The sequence below is a fragment of the Pecten maximus genome, chromosome 16 (assembly GCF_902652985.1).
Source record: "Pecten maximus chromosome 16, xPecMax1.1, whole genome shotgun sequence".
Classification (NCBI taxonomy): Eukaryota; Metazoa; Mollusca; class Bivalvia; order Pectinida; family Pectinidae; genus Pecten; species Pecten maximus.
This window is the reverse complement of record NC_047030.1, coordinates 15,017,937-15,040,050: the sequence shown is the minus strand read 5'-3', so window position 1 is coordinate 15,040,050 and position 22,114 is coordinate 15,017,937. Positions and strand designations below refer to the sequence as shown.

The 22,114-nt window shown below is 35.9% G+C and overlaps 3 protein-coding genes across 3 annotated transcripts; 2 read left to right on the top strand and 1 right to left on the bottom strand.

The window, feature by feature from the left end:
- Nucleotides 1-12,464: 12,464 nt before the first annotated feature.
- LOC117345127 (acetylcholinesterase-like) lies at nucleotides 12,465-14,898 on the bottom strand. The gene is made up of 2 exons (XM_033908090.1): nucleotides 13,367-14,898; nucleotides 12,465-12,665 (listed from the first exon to the last, which is right to left on the bottom strand). Exons 1-2 carry the CDS (start codon nucleotides 14,884-14,886, stop codon nucleotides 12,485-12,487), a joined length of 1,701 nt encoding a protein of 566 aa, XP_033763981.1. The 5' UTR covers nucleotides 14,887-14,898; the 3' UTR covers nucleotides 12,465-12,484.
- A 2,297-nt stretch (nucleotides 14,899-17,195) lies between these two features.
- On the top strand, nucleotides 17,196-19,156 carry LOC117344658. The gene is made up of 2 exons (XM_033907485.1): nucleotides 17,196-18,021; nucleotides 19,143-19,156. The coding sequence occupies exons 1-2, from the start codon at nucleotides 17,196-17,198 to the stop codon at nucleotides 19,154-19,156; spliced, it is 840 nt and encodes a 279-aa protein (XP_033763376.1).
- A 125-nt stretch (nucleotides 19,157-19,281) lies between these two features.
- LOC117345126 lies at nucleotides 19,282-21,796 on the top strand. Its single transcript, XM_033908088.1, has 4 exons — nucleotides 19,282-19,576; nucleotides 20,159-20,191; nucleotides 20,431-20,530; nucleotides 21,356-21,796. The coding sequence occupies exons 1-4, from the start codon at nucleotides 19,540-19,542 to the stop codon at nucleotides 21,543-21,545; spliced, it is 360 nt and encodes a 119-aa protein (XP_033763979.1). The 5' UTR covers nucleotides 19,282-19,539; the 3' UTR covers nucleotides 21,546-21,796.
- The last annotated feature ends 318 nt before the right edge of the window (nucleotides 21,797-22,114 follow it).

Sequence of the window (22,114 nt, the reverse complement as noted above, 5' to 3'; positions counted from 1 at the left end):
TTTTTACATTCACTAGATTTAAAGTTTTAACCCGGTGTTTTCATAGATTTAAAATAGTTATAAAAAGGGGGGACATTCACTAAAGTAGTTTATCCCAGGGTTACTTCACAATTTAAAGGTTTACCCCAGGTGTTACATTCCAGAGAAAAGTAGTTATACAGGTGTTACTTTACTGGGTTTTAAAGTAGATCCAGGTTTTTTAATCCGGGTTTTGTTAACATTTAAAACAAAAGGAAAGGGTTTTTAAAGTAGTATACCAGGTTTACATTACTAGAGTTAAAGTATTTTCCCAGGTTTACTTTCCAATTAAGGAAAAAGGTGTATACAGGTGTTACATTCACTGGGTTTTTAAAAGTGTTATCCGGTTTTACATTCCTGATTTAAAGTAGTTATACCGGGTGTAATTCACTAAAGTAATTATACCAGGTTTTTACATTCACTAAGAAAAAGTAGTTATACAGGTTTAATTACTGGTTTAAAAGTTTTACGGGTGTTACATTACTAGATTAAAGTAGTTAACCCAGGTGTTAATTACTGATTTAAATGTTATACCGGGTTAATTTCACTGGGTTAAAGTGGTACCAGGGTTACATTCATGATTAAAGTGATACAGGTTTTTACATTAACTATTTAAAAGTATTTTATACAGGGTTACTTCACATTTAAAAAGTGTTTACCGGTGTTACATTCACTAAAATTAAAGTAGTATCCGGGTTTTTAAATTCAAAAGAAAAGATTTTAACCAGGTTTTTACATTCATAATTAAAGTAGTAAAACAGGTGTTACATCCTAAGTTAAAGTAGTTATCCCGGGGGTTTTTAATTCCAAAAGAATTCCCCAGGTTTTAAAATTCATAGAGTTAAAGAGTTATACCAGGTGTTACTTTCACTAGAGTAAAGTGTTATACCGGGTTTTACATTAAAAAGTAGAAAACCAGGTGTTACATTAAATTAGGGGAAAAAGGGGGTTAAAAGGAAAATTTTACCGGGTTACCTAATTTGGTCCTTTCATTCCTAAAAAGTTTTTTGTTAAAAAATTTTCCAGGTGTTACATTCACTAGATTTAAAAAGATTTATCCAGGTTTTACATTCAAGAGTTAAAGTAGTTTACCAGGTGTAAATCACAAAGTAGTTATCCGGTGTTACTTCCTAGAGTTAAAGTAGTAAACCAGGTGTTACATTCCCAAAGTATTTATACCAGGTGTTCATTCACAAAGTAAAATTACCGGGGTGTTACTTCACTGGGTTTAAAGTAGTTTATCCAGGTTTTACTTTCACTAGATTTAAAAGGTTTTATACCAGGGTTTACCAGGTGTTACATTCACTAGAGTTAAATATTATACCGGGTTTTAATTCCAAAGTATTTATACCAGGTGTTACTTTCACTAAAGTATTTATACCAGGGTTACTTTCACTAGAGTTAGTTTATTAACCAGGTGTTACATCACAAAAGTATTTCCGGGTTTTTCATTCATAAAGTAGAATCCCAGGTTTACATTCACTAGAGTTAAAGTAGTATACCAGGTGTTACATTCACTAGAGTTAAAGTAGTTATACCAGGTGTTACATTCACTAGAGTTAAAGTAGTTATACCAGGTGTTACATTCACTAAAGTAGTTATACCAGGTGTTACATTCACTAGAGTTAAAGTAGACGTACCAGGTGTTACATTCACTAGAGTTAAAGTAGTTATACCAGGTGTTACATTCACTAGAGTTAAAGTAGTTATACCAGGTGTTACATTCACTAGAGTTAAAGTAGTTATACCAGGTGTTACATTCACTAGAGTTAAAGTAGACGTACCAGGTGTTACATTCACTAAAGTTAAAGTAGACGTACCAGGTGTTACATTCACTAGAGTTAAAGTAGTTATACCAGGTGTAACATTCACTAGAGTTAAAGTAGATATACCAGGTGTTACATTCACTAGAGTTAAAGTAGTTATACCAGGTGTTACATTCACTAGAGTTAAAGTAGACGTACCAGGTGTTACATTCACTAGAGTTAAAGTAGTTATACCAGGTGTTACATTCACTAAAGTAGTTATACCAGGTGTTACATTCACTAGAGTTAAAGTAGATATACCAGGTGTTACATTCACTAAAGTTAAAGTAGACGTACCAGGTGTTACATTCACTAGAGTTAAAGTAGTTATACCAGGTGTAACATTCACTAAAGTAGTTATACCAGGTGTTACATTCACTAGAGTTAAAGTAGTTATACCAGGTGTTACATTCACTAAAGTAGATATACCAGGTGTTACATTCACTAGAGTTAAAGTAGTTATACCAGGTGTTACATTCACTAGAGTTAAAGTAGACGTACCAGGTGTTACATTCACTAGAGTTAAAGTAGTTATACCAGGTGTTACATTCACTAAAGTAGATATACCAGGTATTACATTCACTAGAGTTAAAGTAGTTATACCAGGTGTTACATTCACTAAAGTAGATATACCAGGTGTTACATTCACTAGAGTTAAAGTAGACGTACCAGGTGTTACATTCACTAGAGTTAAAGTAGTTATACCAGGTGTTACATTCACTAAAGTAGATATACCAGGTGTTACATTCACTAGAGTTAAAGTAGTTATACCAGGTCTTACATTCACTAAAGTAGTTATACCAGGTGTTACATTCACTAGAGTTAAAGTAGTTATACCAGGTGTTACATTCACTAAAGTAGATATACCAGGTGTTACATTCACTAGAGTTAAAGTAGTTATACCAGGTGTTACATTCACTAAAGTTAAAGTAGACGTACCAGGTGTTACATTCACTAGAGTTAAAGTAGATATACCAGGTGTTACATTAACTAGAGTAGTTATACCAGGTGTTACATTAACTAGAGTAGTTATACCAGGTGTTACATTCACTAAAGTTAAAGTAGATATACCAGGTGTTACATTCACTAAAGTAGATATACCAGGTGTTACATTCACTAGAGTTAAAGTAGTTATACCAGGTGTTACATTCACTAGAGTTAAAGTAGATATACCAGGTGTTACATTCACTAGAGTTAAAGTAGTTATACCAGGTGTTACATTAACTAGAGTTAAAGTAGTTATACCAGGTGTTACATTCACTAGAGTTAAAGTAGTTATACCAGGTGTTACATAATAGATTTAAAGTTTATACAGTTTTACTTCATAGGTTAAAGTATTTTTTTACCGGTGACATTCACTGGGGTTTAAAGTGAGGGTCCCAGTTTTACATTCACAGATTTAAAAAGAGTTAACCAGGTGTTTACAAACTAAGTTAAAGTAGTTTACCAGGTTTACATTCACTAGATTTAAAGTAGTTATACCAGGGTTACATTCACTAGAGTTAAAGTAGTTTATCCCGGGTGTTACTTTCACTAGATTTAAAGTTTTAGTTATCCGGGGTTTTACATTTATAGATTTAAAAGTTTTTAAAAGGTGTTAATCACAAAAGTTTTTATACCGGTTTTAAATTACTAGAGTTAAAGTAGAGTCCAGGTTTTACATTCACTAGGAAAAAAGTTTATCCCAGGTGTAACATTAACTAGAGTTAAATAGTATCCCAGGTTTTACATCAATGGTTAAAGTAGTTATACCGGTGACATTTCACTAGAGTTAAGTATTTATCCAGGTGTTACATTAACTGGAGTTAAAGTAGTTATACCAGGTGTTACATTCACTAGAGTTAAAGTAGACGTACCAGGTGTTACATTCACTAAAGTAGTTATACCAGGTGTTACATTCACTAAAGTAGTTATACCAGGTGTTACATTCACTAAAGTAGTTATACCAGGTGTTACATTCACTAAAGTAGTTATACCAGGTGTTACATTCACTAGAGTTAAAGTAGACGTACCAGGTGTTACATTCACTAAAGTAGATATACCAGGTGTTACATTCACTAGAGTTAAAGTAGACGTACCAGGTGTTACATTCACTAAAGTAGTTATACCAGGTGTTACATTCACTAAAGTAGTTATACCAGGTGTTACATTATACCAGGTGTTACATTCACTAAAGTAGTTATACCAGGTGTTACATTCACTAAAGTAGTTATACCAGGTGTTACATTCACTAGAGTTAAAGTAGACGTACCAGGTGTTACATTCACTAGAGTTAAAGTAGTTATACCAGGTGTTACATTCACTAGAGTTAAAGTAGACGTACCAGGTGTTACATTCACTAAAGTAGTTATACCAGGTGTTACATTCACTAGAGTTAAAGTAGTTATACCAGGTGTTATACCAGGTGTTACATTCACTAGAGTTAAAGTAGTTATACCAGGTGTTACATTCACTAAAGTTAAAGTAGACGTACCAGGTGATACATTCACTAAAGTAGTTATACCAGGTGTTACATTCACTAAAGTTAAAGTAGACGTACCAGGTGTTACATTCACTAAAGTAGATATACCAGGTGTTACATTCACTAGAGTTAAAGTAGTTATACCAGGTGTTACATTCACTAGAGTTAAAGTAGACGTACCAGGTGTTACATTCACTAAAGTAGTTATACCAGGTGTTACATTCACTAAAGTAGTTATACCAGGTGTTACATTCACTAAAGTAGTTATACCAGGTGTTACATTCACTATAGTAGTTATACCAGGTGTTACATTCACTAACGTAGTTATACCAGGTGTTACATTCACTAGAGTTAAAGTAGACGTACCAGGTGTTACATTCACTAAAGTAGATATACCAGGTGTTACATTCACTAGAGTTAAAGTAGTTATACCAGGTGTTACATTCACTAGAGTTAAAGTAGTTATACCAGGTGTTACATTCACTAGAGTTAAAGTAGTTATACCAGGTGTTACATTCACTAAAGTAGTTATACCAGGTGTTACATTCACTAAAGTAGTTATACCAGGTGTTACATTCACTAAAGTAGTTATACCAGGTGTTACATTCACTAACGTAGTTATACCAGGTGTTACATTCACTAGAGTTAAAGTAGTTATACCAGGTGTTACATTCACTAAAGTTAAAGTAGACGTACCAGGTGTTACATTCACTAAAGTAGTTATACCAGGTGTTACATTCACTAAAGTTAAAGTAGACGTACCAGGTGTTACATTCACTAAAGTAGATATACCAGGTGTTACATTCACTAGAGTTAAAGTAGTTATACCAGGTGTTACATTCACTAGAGTTAAAGTAGACGTACCAGGTGTTACATTCACTAAAGTAGTTATACCAGGTGTTACATTCACTAAAGTAGTTATACCAGGTGTTACATTCACTAAAGTAGTTATACCAGGTGTTACATTCACTAAAGTAGTTATACCAGGTGTTACATTCACTAACGTAGTTATACCAGGTGTTACATTCACTAGAGTTAAAGTAGACGTACCAGGTGTTACATTCACTAAAGTAGATATACCAGGTGTTACATTCACTAAAGTAGTTATACCAGGTGTTACATTCACTAAAGTAGTTATACCAGGTGTTACATTCACTAAAGTAGTTATACCAGGTGTTACATTCACTAACGTAGTTATACCAGGTGTTACATTCACTAGAGTTAAAGTAGTTATACCAGGTGTTACATTCACTAAAGTAGTTATACCGGGTGTTACATTCACTAAAGTAGTTATACCAGGTGTTACATTCACTAAAGTAGTTATACCAGGTGTTACATTCACTAGAGTTAAAGTAGACGTACCAGGTGTTACATTCACTAGAGTTAAAGTAGTTATACCAGGTGTTACATTCACTAGAGTTAAAGTAGATATACCAGGTGTTACATTCACTAGAGTTAAAGTAGTTATACCAGGTGTTACATTCACTAAAGTAGTTATACCAGGTGTTACATTCACTAAAGTAGTTATACCAGGTGTTACATTCACTAAAGTAGTTATACCAGGTGTTACATTCACTAAAGTAGTTATACCAGGTGTTACATTCACTAAAGTTAAAGTAGATATACCAGGTGTTACATTCACTAGAGTTAAAGTAGATATACCAGGTGTTACATTCACTAGAGTTAAAGTAGTTATACCAGGTGTTACATTCACTAGAGTTAAAGTAGTTATACCAGGTGTTACATTCACTAGAGTTAAAGTAGTTATACCAGGTGTAACATTCACTAGAATTAAAGTAGATATACCAGGTGTTACATTCACTAGAGTTAAAGTAGTTATACCAGGTGTTACATTCACTAGAGTTAAAGTAGATATACCAGGTGTTACATTCACTAAAGTAGTTATACCAGGTGTTACATTCACTAAAGTAGTTATACCAGGTGTTACATTCACTAAAGTAGTTATACCAGGTGTTACATTCACTAAAGTTAAAGTAGTTATACCAGGTGTTACATTCACTAGAGTTAAAGTAGACGTACCAGGTGTTACATTCACTAGAGTTAAAGTAGTTATACCAGGTGTTACATTCACTAGAGTTAAAGTAGTTATACCAGGTGTAACATTCACTAGATTTAAAGTAGATATACCAGGTGTTACATTCACTAGAGTTAAAGTAGTTATACCAGGTGTTACATTCACTAGCGTTAAAGTAGATATACCAGGTGTTACATTCACTAAAGTAGTTATACCAGGTGTTACATTCACTAGAGTTAAAGTAGTTATACCAGGTGTTACATTCACTAGAGTTAAAGTAGTTATACCAGGTGTTACATTCACTAAAGTTAAAGTAGATATACCAGGTGTTACATTCACTAGAGTTAAAGTACATGTAGTTATACCAGGTGTTACATTCACTAAAGTAGTTATACCAGGTTTTACATTCACTAAAGTAGGTATACATGTACCAGGTGTTACATTCACTAGAGTTAAAGTAGATATACCAGGTGTTACATTCACTAGAGTTAAAGTAGTTATACCAGGTGTAACATTCACTAAAGTAGTTATACCAGGTGTTACATTCACTAGAGTTAAAGTAGTTATACCAGGTGTTACATTCACTAGAGTTAAAGTAGTTATACCAGGTGTAACATTCACTAAAGTAGTTATACCAGGTGTTACATTCACTAGAGTTAAAGTAGACGTACCAGGTGTTACATTCACTAAAGTAGTTATACCAGGTGTTACATTCACTAGAGTTAAAGTAGTTATACCAGGTGTTATACCAGGTGTTACATTCACTAGAGTTAAAGTAGTTATACCAGGTGTTACATTCATGAGGAGAGGGCGTTACTGAGTTGTACTATATAAGTTTGAGGAGAGGGCGTTACTGAGTTGTACTATATAAGTTTGAGGAGAGGGCGGTACTGAGTTGTACTATATAAGTTTGAGGAGAGGGCGTTACTGAGTTGTACTATATAAGTTTGAGGAGAGGGCGTTACTGAGTTGTACTATATAAGTTTGAGGAGAGGGCGTTACTGAGTTGTACTATATAAGTTTGAGGAGAGGGCGTTACTGAGTTGTACTATATAAGTTTGAGGAGAGGGCGTTACTGAGTTGTACTATATAAGTTTGAGGAGAGGGCGTTACTGAGTTGTACTATATAAGTTTGAGGAGAGGGCGTTACTGAGTTGTACTATATAAGTTTGAGGAGAGGGCGTTACTGAGTTGTACTATATAAGTTTGAGGAGAGGGCGTTACTGAGTTGTACTATATAAGTTTGAGGAGAGGGCGTTACTGAGTTGTACTATATAAGTTTGAGGAGAGGGCGGTACTGAGTTGTACTATATAAGTTTGAGGAGAGGGCGTTACTGAGTTGTACTATATAAGTTTGAGGAGAGGGCGTTACTGAGTTGTACTATATAAGTTTGAGGAGAGGGCGTTACTGAGTTGTACTATATAAGTTTGAGGAGAGGTCGTTACTGAGTTGTACTATATAAGTTTGAGGAGAGGGCGTTACTGAGTTGTACTATATAAGTTTGAGGAGAGGGCGTTACTGAGTTGTACTATACATGTTTGAGGAGAGGGCTTTACTGAGTTGTACTATATAAGTTTGGGGAGAGACCATTACTGAGTTGTACTATATAAGTTTGAGACGATGGCGTTACTGAGTTGTACTATACATGTTTGAGGAGAGGGCTTTACTGAGTTGTACTATATAAGTTTGGGGAGAGACCATTACTGAGTTGTACTATATAAGTTTGAGACGATGGCGTTACTGAGTTGTACTATACATGTTTGAGGAGAGGGCTTTACTGAGTTGTACTATATAAGTTTGGGGAGAGACCATTACTGAGTTGTACTATATAAGTTTGAGGAGAGGGCGTTACTGAGTTGTACTATATAAGTTTGAGGAGAGGGCGTTACTGAGTTGTACTATATAAGTTTGAGGAGAGGGCGGTACTGAGTTGTACTATATAAGTTTGAGGAGAGGGCGGTACTGAGTTGTACTATATAAGTTTGAGGAGAGGGCGTTACTAAGTTGTACTATATAAGTTTGAGGAGAGGGCGTTACTGAGTTGTACTATATAAGTTTGAGGAGAGGGCCTTACTGAGTTGTACTATATAAGTTTGAGGAGAGGACGTTACTGAGTTGTACTATATAAGTTTGAGGGGAGGGCGTTACTGAGTTGTACTATATAAGTTTGAGACGATGGCGTTACTGAGTTTTACTATACATGTTTGAGGAGAGGGCTTTACTGAGTTGTACTATATAAGTTTGGGGAGAGACCATTACTGAGTTGTACTATATAAGTTTGAGGAGAGGGCGTTACTGAGTTGTACTATATAAGTTTGAGGAGAGGGCGTTACTGAGTTGTACTATATAAGTTTGGGGAGAGACCATTACTGAGTTGTACTATATAAGTTTGAGGAGAGGGCCTTACTGAGTTGTACTATATAAGTTTGAGGAGAGGGCCTTACTGAGTTGTACTATATAAGTTTGAGGAGAGGGCGTTACTAAGTTGTACTATATAAGTTTGAGGAGAGGGCGTTACTGAGTTGTACTATATAAGTTTGAGGAGAGGGCGGTACTGAGTTGTACTATATAAGTTTGAGGAGAGGGCGTTACTGAGTTGTACTATATAAGTTTGAGGAGAGGGCGTTACTGAGTTGTACTATATAAGTTTGAGGAGAGGGCGTTACTGAGTTGTACTATATAAGTTTGGGGAGAGACCATTACTGAGTTGTAGTATATAAGTTTGAGGAGAGGGCGGTACTGTGTTGTACTATATAAGTTTGAGAATATAGCGTTACTGAGTTGTACTGTATAAGTTTGAGGAGAGGGCGTTACTGTGTTGTACTATATAAGTTTGAGAATATAGCGTTACTGAGTTGTACTATATAAGTTTGAGGAGAGGACGTTACTGAGTTGTACTATATAAGTTTGAGGGGAGGGCGTTACTGAGTTGTACTATATAAGTTTGAGACGATGGCGTTACTGAGTTGTACTATACATGTTTGAGGAGAGGGCCTTACTGAATTGTACTATATAAGTTTGAGGAGAGGACGTTACTGAATTGTACTATATAAGTTTGAGGAGAGGGCGTTACTGAATTGTACTATATAAGTTTGAGGAGAGGGCCTTACTGAATTGTACTATATAAGTTTGAGGAGAGGGTCTTACTGAATTGTACTATATAAGTTTGAGGAGAGGGCCTTACTGAATTGTACTATATAAGTTTGAGGAGAGGGCGTTACTGAGTTGTACTATATAAGTTTTGGGAGAGGACGTTACTGAGTTGTATTATGTAAGTTTGAGGAGAGGGCGTTACGGAGTTGTACTATATAAGTTTGAGGAGAGGGCGTTACTGAGTTGTACTATATAAGTTTGAGGAGAGGGCGTTACTGAGTTGTACTATATAAGTTTGAGGATATAGCGTTACTGAGTTGTACTATATAAGTTTGAGGAGAGGGTGTTACTGAGTTGTACTATATAAGTTTGAGGAGAGGGCCTTACTGAGTTGTACTATATAAGTTTGAGGAGAGGGCGTTACTGAGTTGTACTATATAAGTTTGAGGAGAGGGTGTTACTGAATTGTACTATATAAGTTTGAGGAGAGGACGTTACTGAATTGTACTATATAAGTTTGAGGAGAGGGCGTTACTGAATTGTACTATATAAGTTTGAGGAGAGGGCCTTACTGAATTGTACTATATAAGTTTGAGGAGAGGACGTTACTGAGTTGTACTATATAAGTTTGAGGAGAGGGCGTTACTGAATTGTACTATATAAGTTTGAGGAGAGGGCCTTACTGAATTGTACTATATAAGTTTGAGGAGAGGGTCTTACTGAGTTGTACTATATAAGTTTGAGGAGAGGGCGTTACTGAGTTGTACTATATAAGTTTGAGGAGAGGGCCTTACTGAGTTGTACTATATAAGTTTGAGGAGAGGGCGTTACTGAGTTGTACTATATAAGTTTGAGGAGAGGACGTTACTGAGTTGTACTATATAAGTTTGAGGAGAGGGCGTTACTGAGTTGTACTATATAAGTTTGAGGAGAGGGCGTTACTGAGTTGTACTATATAGTTTGGGGAGAGGTCGTTACTGAGTTGTACTATATAAGTTTGAGGAGAGGGCGTTACTGAGTTGTACTATATAAGTTTGAGGAGAGGGCGTTACTGAGGTGTACTATATAAGGTTGAGGAGAGGACGTTACTGAGGTGTACTATATAAGTTTGAGGAGAGGGCGTTACTGAGTTGTACTATATAAGTTTGGGGAGAGGGCGTTACTGAGTTGTACTATATAAGTTTGGGGAGAGGGCGTTACTGAGTTATACTATATAAGTTTGAGGAGAGGGCGTTACTGAGTTGTACTATATAAGTTTGAGGAGAGGTCGTTACTGAGTTGACTTGTGTCCAATCCTTATTGTCCTTCCGTGTGACAATCAAAATGAGTTTAAACTGTATAGGTTCGCATTCCGTAACTTGCTGTACACTGACGTAGCCTGACCAAGAGACGTTTTATGTATGGTATCTGTCGGAGATCAGGTAAGAACATTCGTAATAATTCCGTACATATATCTGTGTTTGGGATTTCATTGTAACATCTTGTTTGGTTAATCAGATACCTGTATAACAATGTAGACGAGTTTAACAATTTGCTTGTGAACACATATTCCTGAGGGTAGTAGAATGTTTCTATCCATTTGTCACTAAATGCCTGGTTGTCTGGGACATAGACTATCATCATTTACTCTAACAATGTTAGAGGATAACACGTCGAGAAACTTATGACAGGCGCCGTAGTCGGTTGGCGTCAGAACTAAAAAAAAATAACCAGAGACCTTTAGCTAGCTGAAGTCGTCATCATCCATCATTACCCTGTTTTTAATGAATATTTCTACTTTCTACATTATCGAAATGCCAGACTGGCGTGGTGTACAATGGATACAATAACAGCATGGCAGAGAAAGATAGAACAGGTCCTGGAGTATCCATGGAGACACTAACAGAATGACAGAGAAAGACAGAACAGGTCCTGGTGTATCCATGGAGACACTAACAGAATGACAGAGAAAGACAGAACAGGTCCTGGTGTATCCATGGGGACACTAACAGAATGACAGAGAAAGACAGAACAGGTCCTGGTGTATCCATGGAGACACTAACAGAATGACAGAGAAAGACAGAACAGGTCCTGGTGTATCCATGGAGACACTAACAGAATGACAGAGAAAGACAGAACAGGTCCTGGTGTATCCATGGAGACACTAACAGAATGACAGAGAAAGACAGAACAGGTCCTGGTGTATCCATGGGGACACTAACAGAATGACAGAGAAAGACAGAACAGGTCCTGGTGTATCCATGGGGACACTAACAGAATGACAGAGAAAGACAACAGATCAACGGGGCAGCATCCATGTCTACGAATTGTATCTCTTCTATTTCCTCGAAACAGAGAGTAAAGAGGAAAAATCTACGATTCTACAATATAGTTAAATAGTATTTAACAACATTTGGTGCAGTTGACCTAGTTTTAACGACTAGTATACCCGCGGTACTCGACATTCTAATTTTTTCTGGTGGCTCATTTTGTTATTCACAAAATATAACAAAACGTAGTATTCGTAATTCCTGGATGATATAACAAAGAAACCTATTGTTTAAATTCACTAAATACCTGTACCGTTTACCTTCACGAAATGATATAACTGTCTATATATTGATTCATTGGTGTTGCTATGTTTCTATTCGAATATTTACTCCGAGATTTCATCGTGCAGTTACCAAATAATGAATCATCGAAAAATGTGAAGCATTATTTACTATTATCTTGTTTGGAAAATATTAGTGTTATTGTGTTTAGCAAATTAACACACGAAACAAATAAATACTTATCATTTATTACTTCTCAAAAGGAACAAAACACATTACGCTAGTATGTCATTTAAATTGTTCATCGCGTACAAGGAATTTCATTAATTTCTTGAACAGTTATATACATTTTTTTAACTTAATTAAGGCTAATTATTACAGTGCAAAAACTATTTTCACAACGAAATAAAAAATCAGAAATAGAAACAAAAATGCCGATTGTATAAAGTCGGCGAGCCAAAAATTGGCCGACCTTTAATGCAACAATATAGATTCGTTTCTTTTCTTTTTTAGGGGGGGGGGGGGGGGGGGGGGGGGGTATTATCCAACAATGATACCGGGAATGCGACCTTGAAGAAATTTTGGAAGTTTTTTAAGCCAAATGTCGACCCTAGATTCGTACAGGTGTTGGCCTTGTGTGATGTTGATATCCAGATTAACGTAGTTCTGTCTTGTTACGTCATAGTTATCCCATCTGGGTACGTCATCGGCGCTGGGGTTTCTGATGGAAATAAAAATAATGTGTATGATTACTATAGTATTTATACATAGTATGATTATAACATCAATGGACACTATCTAAACTGTTGTTATATAAAATATGTTACATGTGGGCACCTTATGTAAGGAATGAAATACTTTCAAATATCGTTATTTCGAACTCTGATAACTGGAGTGCCGTGTTAAACTCGAAGTAAAATTTCAGTTCTATAAAAATTCTATATAAAAGATACCCGGTTACCTCGAATACTCAGGATATATTGAGTTTTTTTTCAGGATTCCCACTGATTTCGAGATATCGAGTTTCGACATATATTTATTTTAATCGTTTAGAAAGGGGAGAAATTTTATTTTTTTTTTTTTTTTTTGTTTGTTCTGCGATCATTGATAATAGTTTAAGATAAAACGAGTAATTTTTTAAAAGATAAGAAGAATATGACATTATGGTATAGAGCATGTGATTTCATCATCGTTGAATACGTTCTACGGTTGCGTTTAATACAATGATTGACTAAAATTGGCGATCTTGAAGAAATCGTACTTTCATAAAAGGTTGTATGATAGATTACATTCGAACTGAAACGCTCTAAGCCTCACTCTTTACTGGATACGATTGGTCTGTTAATGGTTATACAAACTTCTAAACTACATCCAGCAGTATCAATTGTAGTTAGATTTATGTAAATGACGAAGTTATATTACCCTGTTTTTGCAAAATTGGTCCAATATTTCAGCATTGTTTTTGACAAGCTAATGTCAGCAGGCATAACCGATATGTTATACAGCTCTTGGTAATCTTCTAGTCCAAAGAGGTAAGCTGTTTCTGCTCCGTGTGTTGACCCATTTGTAAAGTGTTCATACAAATGTCTGATGGCGGGGTCAATATCTGGACGACGAAAGAGATACTGAAATGAATTCGTAAAATAATTATCCTCCGAATGCTCCACCAGACTCCTCACAGCAGGAGCTAGGAAATTGGCATCAGCGTAAGTATGCATGGCGTTTAGCGCCTGCTCAGGTGGATTGGAGCTTCCGTAAAGGGAACATAAAAAATCAGATGCTACTGAAATGTTCATTTCCCCGAAATAAAACTTTGTTAATCCGGGTAAGTAATATTTACAAAACGTGTCACGTGACATCCCAATGTATATATCGTCATACATTGCAATGTATGTCTGCACGATATTTATAGAAATGGAGCCCTCCGTATCCACATTGCCGGTCATAAAGTCAAGAGACCGGAAAAATTGATAATTAAGAGAAGTCTTGTTCATAAGCATACTGGTTGGATCCATATGAATCAAGTCATTGTCGACTACGGGCCCGGAAGGGAGTTGGAAGTATGTATTTAGGAAACGAGGTGAAACAAGAAAGTGATGATCGCTCACTATACCTGAAGCCGATCTATTCTGCATGCATATAAGTGTAGAATTACTTATATCACAATGTGATAACTTTATAAGTGCCTCTGACGTGTACGCTGCACTTTTCCATATTGTAAACGAACCTTCTGGGCTGCCACTTTCAGAGATAACGCGATGAAACATGCCTTCATTTACAGGCAATATTGCATGCAGCGAAACGGAGAAGCCGCCAGCCGATTGTCCGAATATTGTTACAGATTTAGGATTCCCGCCAAAATATTCAATGTTCGACTGTACCCATTTTAAAGCCAGACGTTGGTCCCATAGACCGTAGTTTCCATAAATCCCGTGTTTCGGAGATGCCATGAAACCGAAGGCCCCTAGCCGGTAGTTGAGCGTTACAACAACTACATCTCCCGTGAGGGCAAGGTAAGAACCGTCATATAAGGATCCCTGTCCTATATAATAACTACCTCCGTGTATCCAAACCATGACGGACCGATTAGCGGTCACAGAAATGTTCCTTGCGACATACACGTTTAACGACAAACAGTCCTCTGACATTTCTAGATTAGGTTTGTACTTGTTGTAGATAGCATTTCTATATGGAAACTGCAAACACGAAGGTCCGAATCTAGTGGCATTGAGTACCCCAGACCAGGGACCATGAGGGATCGGCTTGGCGAATCTTAGGTTTCCTGTTGGTGATTTAGCATACGGTATATTCCTGAACTGGTAAACATTTTCATTTCTGACGATTTTCACTATACCTTCCATTTCTCCTAAAGGGGTGTTTACTCGAGGGTTATCTTGACAGGCAATGGTCGATAAAATTGATGTGAAAAATAACGAGAACATCTGGACATTTGTCAAGGAGAATCTGAAAGGAAGCAAGTTAGTATGAATTTGTTTTGCAGACGGGTATTTTATCTACATTACAATCATTGTATATAATCAAAAAGATGAGGTGATATTATCCTTAACTTTAAACTGTCAAAAAGAAAACATGATAGGTTTTTTTAAGGGAAGTTCTTTAACTTCATCATTCCCCCCGAGATTCTATAATGCTCCAATGTGGAACTTTTGATTTAAGACAATTTCTTTGAATCCCACAAACACTGCCAACTATATATCTATATAATGTTATTAAGCAATAAGAATTTGTTTCAGAAATGCAGTCATTTATCCCCACTCTAAACCCGTACACCAGTTCTCTTCATGTTATATATTGTCAGTACTGGTCAATAGCTATTCTATAAGTATAACGAGGCGGATTTAAGTAAGTATTATGTACTTATTTCTGATTTCTTTTATACTCATGTATATGTACAACGTCAATATATCAAAATTGATTAAAGATTAAACTAAATATTTTTTGCAATCAGCCTAAGTATGGTGAAATAATACTAATAACTCATTTATATTGTCATTACCTGAATACCGTCATCGTATGGAACATGTTGACTTGACAAGGCCAGCACCACATTGATCAATAATGAACACAACACTTGTCTTTGTTGTGACAATATATTTCCTGTTATCTGTAGATCCGGATTTAATAGACTGACTGAACTGTATCTGATAAGAAATTATCTATTTGTCTACATATGTAATGGTCGTTGTGAAAACTCTGTCATTAAATAAGAATGTTTACCTCATGTTCAGGTTCGTTTAAAGTTTGAGATGAGTTTCGATGCTGCTGCTGTATTTTAGCTGTATTTGTAAAGTATCTTCAAAGTTCAAAGTTCATGTAGGCAAGTCCTCGTGGTATATAGCTGGAGATGAATCTTAATGTCTTAGATAAGCTGCGCTGCTGTATTATGTCATCCACTGAATTACCTTTAACCCCACCCCCTCATGCGCATTAGTTGCGCTCCTGTATTACGTCATCCACTGAACGACGTTTAACCTTGCCCACTCAGGTACATAAAGCATCTGCAAAACAAATCTATGGTTACCACATACATATATTTTAAATTACGATGACTCAAGTGATTCACCATAGATTATCTTACATTTCTTTTTCGTTTATAAATGTAATTTGTATTTCATTTTTGTTATGTTCCTCTGGTAGATCTAATTAGTGGCTGTCACCTTCACAGAGACCTTAGTACTAACTATAACCTTCAGAGGGAGCTTGGTAATGAATGTCACCTTCACAGAGATCTAAGTATTGACTGTCACCTTCACAGAGATATTAGTACTAACTATAACCTTCAGAGGGATCTTAGTAATGAATGTCACCTTCACAGATATCTAAGTAGGGAATGTCACCTTCAAAGAGATCTAAGTAGGGAATTTCACCTTCAAAGAGATATTAGTACTAACTATAACCTTCAGAGGGATCTTGGTAATGAATGTCACCTTCACAGATATCTAAGTAGGGAATGTCACCTTCAAAGAGATCTTAGTACTAACTATAACCTTCAGAGGGATCTTAGTAATGAATGTCACCTTCACAGAGGTCTAAGTAGGGAATGTCACCTTCACAGAGATCTAAGTAGGGAATGTCACCTTCAAAGAGATCTTAGTACTAACTATAACCTTCAGAGGAATCTTGGTGATGAATGTCACCTTCACAGAGATCTAAGTAGGGAATGTCACCTTCACAGATATCTAAGTAGGGAATGTCACCTTCAAAGAGATCTTAGTACTAACTATAACCTTCAGAGGGATCTTAGTAATGAATGTCACCTTCACAGAGGTCTAAGTAGGGAATGTCACCTTCACAGAGATCTAAGTAGGGAATGTCACCTTCAAAGAGATCTTAGTACTAACTATAACCTTCAGAGGAATCTTGGTGATGAATGTCACCTTCACAGAGATCTAAGTAGGGAATGTCACCTTCACAGAGATCTAAGTAGGGAATGTCACCTTCAAAGAGATATTAGTACTAACTATAACCTTCAAAGGGATCTTAGTACTAACTATAACCTTCAGAGGAATCTTGGTAATGAATGTCACCTTCACAGAGATCTAAGTAGGGAATGTTACCTTCAAAGAGATCTTAGTACTAACTATAACCTTCAGAGGGATCTTGGTAATGAATGTCACCTTCACAGAGATCTAAGTAGGGAATGTCACCTTCACAGAGATATTAGTACTAACTATAACCTTCAGAGGGATCTTGGTAATGAATGTCACCTTCACAGAGATCTAAGTAGGGAATGTCACCTTATCGTAGTACTAACTATAACCTTCAGAGGGATCTTGGTAATGAATGTCACCTTCACAGTGATCTAAGTAGTGGCTGTCACCTTCAAAGAGATCGTAGTACTAACTATAACCTTCAGAGGGATCTTGGTAATGAATGTCACCTTCACAGAGATCTAAGTAGTGGCTGTCACCTTCAAAGAGATCTTAGTACTAACTATAACCTTCAGAGGGATCTTGGTAGTGACTGTCACCTTCACAGAGATATAAGTAGTGACTGTCACCTTCACAGAGATCTTAGTACTAACTATAACCTTCAGAGGGAGCTTGGTAATGAATGTCACCTTCACAGAGATCTAAGTAGGGAATGTCACCTTCAAAGAGATCTTAGTACTAACTATAACCTTCAGAGGGAGCTTGGTAATGAATGTCACCTTCACAGAGATCTTAGTAGTGACTGTCACCTTCACAGAGATCTTAGTAGTGACTGTAACCTTCAAAGAGATCTTAGTACTAACTATAACCTTCAGAGGGAGCTTGGTAATGAATGTCACCTTCACAGAGATCTAAGTAGGGAATGTCACCTTCAAAGAGATCTTAGTACTAACTATAACCTTCAGAGGGAGCTTTGTAATGAATGTCACCTTCACAGAGATCTTAGTAGTGACTGTCACCTTCACAGAGATCTTAGTAGTGACTGTAACCTTCAAAGAGATCTTAGTACTAACTATAACCTTCAGAGGGAGCTTGGTAATGAATGTCACCTTCACAGAGATATAAGTAGGGAATGTCACCTTCAAAGAGATCTTAGTACTAACTATAACCTTCAGAGGGAGCTTGGTAATGAATGTCACCTTCACAGAGATATAAGTAGGGACTGTCACCTTCACAGAGATATAAGTAGGGACTGTCACCTTCACAGAGATATAAGTAGGGACTGTCACCTTCACAGAGATATAAGTAGGGACTGTCACCTTCACAGAGATATAAGTAGGGACTGTCACCTTCACAGAGATATAAGTAGGGACTGTCACCTTCACAGAGATATAAGTAGGGTCTAACACCTTCAAAGAGATCTAAGTAGGGACTAACACCTTAACAAATATCTTAGTAGGGACTGTCACCTTTAAAAGGATCTAAAGTCATAGGATCAATGATGTTCACATGGGAAATATGTGTTTAGTTTTTAGGGCAACGACCTTAACTTTGAATAAATGAATTTGAAAATACCTTATATTGCATTGTTTTCACTGTTATTATCGTAATAATTGAGATACTGCAACTCATTATAATGTGTTTTACGTTTTCAACGTTCAAAATTAGATGTTTTCGCCTGATTAAGGTTAAAGTAAAATTCATTATATAGTTATATCAATAAAACAGATAATTGTTTGTGAATAAATATCGCATATCCTATGTGCTTAATCAAAATATAATACTGAAACCGTAACATAAAATCTTCCGCTCTACGCGCCTATCCAATACTTTACAACATATAATAAACAGACTTTGTATGTCAGCTTTACATAGAATACCAACCCTCGGTTGATATCATCATACTACATTATTATCTTCTTTTATTAATAATGAGAGGTCAATATTCTTCTTAGTTTTTCTTGACGTGAATTTTAGTCATGAATGTTTAATTGCTTTTCTAGTTTTTAGGAGATTTCATGATATTTCAATGTTATATATGGGTCAAATATTTTCATTAAGCTCTATATCTGTCCGTGACCATGTGTGTAGCTCAGCGTTCTAAGGAAAGGCTGAAAATTGGTCAATATAAAGTTGCCTTTATAGACTGGTCGAAATTTTCGCGCTAACCAGCTGATTTTCACATAAGCCTCTTGTATAGTTTATCGAATGATTTTCATACCAGTGGTATAAAAAAAAAACAAAGAATACCCACATAATATCCTTAATTGGGTTTATATTCAATGATGTTTGTCATCTTGTTACAGCAATAGCTGATTAATCACAATGATTAGTGTTCACATTTAGCGTCGGCCTTAGACACAGAGCCCTTTTTCCGTTTCACTAATACTACTAACTCACACACTGAAAAGTATCGCTCGACTGGTACTAATACAAGTTACAAAGACATCATTAAGATGCGTGGCGTAGAAAGATGGACTAAAGAGGTTTACACTTGCAATGACATCCACACATTTCCGCTCCGGTTTAATTATAGAACTAGATCGCGTGCTATTATGAAGTATGTCAGACACAGGAGTTCCTAACACGTTTGAAAGTTAATTAATACGCGCATGCCTTCATTCGACTGGAGTTTCCATCACGAACGCATCCAGTGATCTCAAGATTAGCAACATCTGTTTGTCTGCGCCTACTAAAGGAAACATGAGGGGTTTGGTGCTGTTCTGTTTTGTGGTACACGGTAAGAAGTTAATCTTAATCCATCTATGTATTGTTTTATTTCCGTCTATGATATCTTAGTGTTTCCATTGTATTTATGAGTGGTTGGCTTTTGATTAAGCTGGTGATCGATAATGCTATCGGTATATAATCTATATCAGAACGGATACAGCGTATGGTCCGAACAAGCCTAGCTATATCTGATATTTACATAGGTTTAACTATACGTTTATGGAACGTAAAAGTATTATCTTTCTTTCCTACATGTTTCTTTTCGTGCTTTTCCTTTCTTTATGCCTCAGTGACATGTATACTATGGACTTTGACATGATGCGGAACCCCTAAATTATTCCAGATTTTGACACCGTTTGACCCTTAGAATCTTGTTTGTCAGTTTAGTTTTGAATAGCATACCGTATATAGTTGACAAGAAAGCAGCTTCCGTGGGAAAATAAAGCTTATCAAGGAGGGCCCACAGAGTGCTTTGAATCGTCACTACAGTATATTATAAATGAAGGACAACATGAATGTCATTGCTGTATTGTTCCGTTATTGTAATGAATGTTTTAATACTAGTATGTGTATATTGTTTTGTTTATTGCAGTTTCTATTTCGTTAAACGACGGGGAACCTGTTTGTAAGTATGACAAAATACTTTTAATGGTAACAGAATTTTGAGAATTCTAACTTTGATTTTGTTTGGCAATTCGGGTCGACTGAGTAATAAATTGGATATAAAAACCTTAATTTGATCATTCCGTATTAATATAGACTCAGAAAAACTATATAAATCAAATTTACTACAGTGTATACAATTGTATGTGAAATAAGTTTTTCGTCGAGATATTATATTATTTTGTTTATATTGCCTAACAGCTACCTGCCCTGGAGGCCGACGACCGGTACGCTGTTTTATAAACCCATGTGATTTACCTCGATGGAAAACCTGCAATAACAATCCTACACTGCAATGTCGGTGAGTCAGAACTCTTGGTCGTACGATGGAATATTTATTTAAAATACAGCTATACATGAAGTGATATCACTTTAATTGTTGTTTCATTAAGTGTTCTAACCGGGAATATGTCGCAAATTTGGCCACAAACCCACAAAAATGAGACCAACAATATTTGCACTTGATTTCGTGACGTGATTGTCTTTGACGTTGCAATAATACTGTTATTGTCTGGTGCATCATATTGGACTCTTTGCTTGAAAAAGAAAGGAACAGTGGTTTTCAAAAGCTAGCAAATACAGTATTCAATGGCTGTGCGTATATAATGGGATATGAAACATTGTTAAAATGCAATCTCCCGATAAAAATATTTCCAATCGAACGCCAGACCTACTTTTGAGTAAAGCTTGTAAGTGTTATTCCCCCCTGTGAGAGCAAAATTAGATATTAGTTGCGCTCGAATGATATTAGATGTTAGGCTGTGGAACAGAGCAACGCGATGATAAATATAGGGGAGATAACTCCTTTTTACGTGATAAGAACACAATAATGTGTTGTATCACTTAAAATAGGATTCTCTCTATCCATTACAAATTTACAGATCATTGTGCCATTTTTTATTCTTATTTTGAACGCAAATAGTGGCCCAAAGATCACTCATGTCAACTTTCATGACAATCGGTTCATTATTTCCTGACCATGTCGTATTTCCTAAAGATAAACATCTTTCAAGTGTGTTTCGCAACATTTGTTGTGAAAGTCAGACGGCAAAAAAAAGTAACGTATTTGTTAAACTCGATCCATACCGCTGGCAAGTTATCCATTCATGTATTTGTATGTTCACAGGGCCAACTACTGTCAGGGCTGCGAACACGTGCAGTTCTATGACGTCAATGGTGTCAAGGTCAACTGCAATGACGATCACAGTATTCAAAAGGATCAACAAAAACCTGTAGCTGCCTTCGAAGCTCATAAATTTTGGCCATTCAGTGATCTATACGCGAGAATCAAATCTTTATTGTATTTCAAAACTTAATTTCCATTGTTATGGTTTTGCTGTAAATTACACACTCAAATGAGTTCTGATCATTCTTAATGTAATGATTTCATTATACAATCTCTTCGTTTGAACTAAATGAAAATTTGTTTGGCATTAAAAATACCGTATAACTGAATGTTTTACATTCGTTGCAACTACTTTCAAACAGAAGATGACTAAAATCATGTAATTTGTATAATGTGAAGATGTATTCAATTCTTGCAATAAATTATAATGAATATTGGAAACGTCTTAGATATCATTTAACTGTAACTTCTGGGACAACATTAATCTCCTAACAATCGATTTATATTATACATTTAAATATATAGATAAGCTTAATACATATGGGATACTAAATGAGTTTTCATTTCATGTGATTTCATTAGCGAATCTTAGTTGTTTTGTGTTTTTGGGGATTTTTTTGTTTGATTGTTGTCTTCTTTTTTTCTTTTTTTTTTTTTTTTTGCGAGTTTCATAAAATCTCACATGAAATGAAAACAAACTTGCGATACTTTTTATCGCAAAGCTCAGAAAATGGACATTTTGACAGAATTTAAACTCAA